Below are 4,102 nucleotides of genomic sequence, written 5' to 3'. Positions count from 1 at the left end.
TTGGAGTAGCCACTGACCTAATCTTGACACACCTTCCATGAGCTGTAGATTACTCGAACCCGTCCGTGGAACACCACATACCACTAGCACGGCATAAGAAAAACAAGTAATCGATCACAACCATGAAGCAATTCAGAAAAGAGCAATAGGACAACACAAGTGTTGACAGCAAATGATAAACTAAGAGGGGCATGCATGATCATTCCAAAAGTGGATCACAAGTTCATCCTACACTACCATGATGTCATCCTACCATCACAACAAATGTGGGTGTCATCCTAACACCGCAAGTTCACCATCACATGAGGGGTTAGTATATACCACCTCATCATAGTTACAAAAGGGGGCCATCAAAGGTAAAAGGGGGCTTGAGGTTTAGGGATCTTAAGCTATTCAATTTGGCTTTGTTGGGCAAACATGGTTAGAGGTTCATGTCCAACACAAATACACTTTGTTCCCGAGTTGCATGCACTCATTAAGTGTGAGCATGCACGGACGTTCTGGGAGGAAGCTTAGTTCTGGATGAAGTTTGTGCTACCAATTTTTCATCCTCATACATGGTCATGGGACATAACTAGTGATCCAAGGTTTTCTCATTCAGATCGAGCAAAGATAATTACTGTAATGTGGACGATCTAGAATTCTCGAAATAGTTGGACACATGATAAGGGGAGTTTTGCGGAAAATCAAATCTGATCCCGGGTGCATATGCACCCGGTATTTATAAAAGATATTTCCAAACCGTAAAAAATTTAGGAAAAAAATTTAGCATGTAGAGGGACATGTTCTATGTGTGCACGTAAATTTTCACCTAAAACCAACATTTTTTGTACCCTGTGTAAAAAAGGCAAATAATGCCTCAAAAAATAGACTATTTTAGCACCTAAGATTTGTCTTTTTTGCACAAGGCATGAAACATATCGGTTTTTGCTGAAACAACTTTGTAAGCATGTAACATATCAAGATATACACAAAGAATTTTTATTTGTATTTTTCTAACATTTTTAAATATATTTAATATGCGTTTCAAATAAAGGGTGCATATGCACCCGGGTGTAGAAACACCCTGTCCGGAGTTTTGAGTCTTTTTAGTTAGTGCAAATGGCCAAAGAAGCTCTCGCTTTCCTTCAAATCCCAAAGGAAGATGCAGTGATCTTACCTGGCTACGGATGTCGACCACCAGTCGGCAATAAGATCAACATTAATATAGATTGTGGTATGTCGATGGAAGCTCGCAAGGGAGGAGCAGGGGGTGTTGCGCGTTCATCTTCGTCTTTCCTTGGAGCGTGGAGTAAACCTCATCCAAGTATCACTGATACTCTTATCGCCGAAGCTTTAGCACTACGAGATGGTGTTATTTTTGCCATGCTGCAAGGTTATCCTGATGTGGAGACCGACTGTCTTTTTTGTTTTTGAACAAGGGACGCTAATCTCTGGAACACTTGCCACGATTGTTGTTCGGTCGTGGCACCAGTTCTACAAGAAGTTGGAGAGCTAGTTGATACTTTTAAGTTTTTTCTTATATATTTAGCATATCCCTAGGTTGGCTAATCTTTTGGATCATCGTTGTGCTAAATTAGCTTGCACTTTGATTGGTGACAAATAGCTGGCCAGATTGTATTCGAGACTTTCTGGTCGTCAGCCTCCAAGCTGATCATTCAGGTTCCGTTTCAGCTGAATAAAACTTTCCGAAATCTCCGCAAAAAAAGAAGTTGAAGCCAAAGTCTGACACACTCCATCCGCCGCCAGTGCCCCGGAGAAATCGACAATCGTTGTCATCCCCGAATCAGAAGAGGAACAGGTCTACACGCAGTGACGCAGATACACGCATGCCCGCGGATGGCGGATCAACAGCCCAATTGGCAATGCATCCGAACGACGGGTATAAACACGCGCACGCAGCATCATTTCTTCTTTAACGGAATCCATGCGGCACATTTTATTTACGCAAACTCGCAACCATCACCATGCATGCGTCCATGCCGCCACGAAGCTAACAATCACCGGGTGATATGCATGCATGGATCAGTTTGTCCATGTAAAGCCCGCGCGCAGCGCTCCAGCCCCAGTGATTAACTCGTGAAATCTCCTCCGCACAGCGCAGTTGCCTGGTCTACTCTAACCTCCATGGCGGCCGCCGCGGGTTTGGGCGACGGCGACGGCGGGAGGCGGCCGCTGCGGGTGTTCTTCCTGCCCTTCTTCGCGCGGGGGCACCTCATCCCGATGACCGACCTGGCTTGCCGCATGGCGGCGACGCGGCCGGCGGAGGTGGAGGCCACGATGGTGGTGACGCCGGCCAACGCGGCTCTGATCGCCACCACGGTCACGCGCGCCACGGCATCGGGGCACGCCGTGCGCCTGCTCCAATACCCGTTCCCGGGCGTCGGCCTGGCCAGTGGGGTGGAGTGCCTCGGTGCCGCACCGGCGCATGACGCCTGGCGGGTGCACCACGCCGTGGACCTGTCGCAACCGATCCACGAGGAGCTGATCCGACAGCACCGGCCCGACGTCATCGTGGCGGACGCACCGTTCTGGCGGACCACGGATGTCGCCGCCGAGATCGGTGTCCCGCGCCTCACGTTCCACCCCGTCGGCGTCTTCCCGCAGCTCGCCATGAACAAGCTCGCCCCCCTCCGCCCCGACATCGTCCGGGCCGGCGGCGCCGCGGGTCCGGTGGTGTCCGTACCAGGGATGCCCGGCGGGAAGGAGATCGCCATCCCGGCGTCGGAGCTCCCGGAGTTCCTCGTCCAGGAAGACCACCTCGCCATGTCGTGGGACCGGATCAAGGCGGGCCAGCTTGCCGGCTTTGGCGTCATCGTCAACACCTTCGCTGCCCTGGAAAAGCCGTACTGCGACGAGTTCAGCCGCGTAGACGCTCGCCGCGCGTACTTCGTCGGCCCAGTCGGCTCGCCGTCGCACTCAACCGTGGACCGCGGCGGCGACGGTGACGTGGAATGCCTGCGTTGGTTGTCGACGAAGCCGAGTCGGTCGGTGGTGTTCGTGTGCTTCGGGAGCTGGGCCCACTTCTCGGCGCGCCAGGTCCGGGAGCTCGCGCTGGGGCTAGAGGCGTCGAACCAGACCTTCCTGTGGGTGGTCCGCTCTGGCGACTCCGACGCGCCGGAGGGGTGGGAGCAGCGCGTCGCCGGCCGCGGCATGGTCGTTCGCGGGTGGGCGCCACAGCTGGCGGTACTGGCGCACCCGTCGGTGGGCGCGTTCTTGACCCACTGCGGCTGGAACTCTCTGCTGGAGGCCGCGTCGGCCGGTGTGCCGGTGCTCACGTGGCCGCTGGTGTTCGAGCAGTTCATCAACGAACGGCTGGTCACCGAAGTGGCGGCGTTCGGGACGAGGGTGTGGGATGGAGGCAAGCGCAGTGTGAGGGCGGAGGACGCGGACATCGTGCCGGCAGAGGCGATCGCTCGGGCGGTGGCCGAGTTCATGGAGAGCGGAGAGCGTCGGGAGAAGATGAGGGCCAGGGCAGAGGAGCTGGCCGAGAACGCGCGTGCGGCGGTCAGCGACGGCGGGTCGTCGTGGCACGATTTACGCCGCCTGATCGACGATCTGACTGAGGCTAAGGCCTCAAGGGTTCCCCGAAACGAGGACCCATATCATCGCAGTTAACCCCATGCGTCATTTTAAGCTCATGGATTTCTTCTCGTGATTTGATCCGTCTGATTTCATGGTTTTGCGAAATTTACCAAGAACTTGTCTTAGCCAGTGGGTGTGTCCAAAACTAATTTTCTTATACTCCCTCCATTTCATCAAAAGTCTCTCAATTTTGTTAAAATTTAGATTGTCTAGACACTTTCTAGTAGGTAGATACAACTAGATCTTAATAAAATTGAGACGCTTTTTGTGTGACGAAGGGAGTATGTAAAATGACACATATTTATTTGTACATACATGCAAATGACGTATTTTATGGAGGAATGAGACATATTTATCTACCATGCGTGTTGTTACCGTTAGATCAGATCTACACTATTTCTTGCATCGCAATTCATACTGCTAAAAATCATTAGGTTTTATCATGTTTCAAATATTGCATACAAATTAAAACTAGACAAACAGAATAATTCTATGCACGGTAGAAAAACCAATCCCG

At 51.9% G+C, this 4,102-nt stretch overlaps 1 protein-coding gene across 1 annotated transcript; it reads left to right on the top strand.

The window, feature by feature from the left end:
• Positions 1–2,127: 2,127 nt before the first annotated feature.
• On the top strand, positions 2,128–3,618 carry LOC124697481 (UDP-glucose flavonoid 3-O-glucosyltransferase 7-like). The gene has a single exon (XM_047230066.1). The coding sequence runs from the start codon at positions 2,128–2,130 to the stop codon at positions 3,616–3,618; it is 1,491 nt and encodes a 496-aa protein (XP_047086022.1).
• The last annotated feature ends 484 nt before the right edge of the window (positions 3,619–4,102 follow it).

The sequence above is a fragment of the Lolium rigidum genome, chromosome 3, assembly GCF_022539505.1.
Source record: "Lolium rigidum isolate FL_2022 chromosome 3, APGP_CSIRO_Lrig_0.1, whole genome shotgun sequence".
Lineage (NCBI taxonomy): Eukaryota > Viridiplantae > Streptophyta > Magnoliopsida > Poales > Poaceae > Lolium > Lolium rigidum.
The sequence above is the reverse complement of the archived record's forward strand: the minus strand, read 5'-3'. Positions and strand labels throughout refer to the sequence as shown.

Coding starts and splice junctions, on each gene's coding strand:
- LOC124697481 (XM_047230066.1), top strand. CDS start 2,128: ATGGCGGCCGCCGCGGGTTTGGGCGACGGCGACGGCGGGAGGCGGCCG.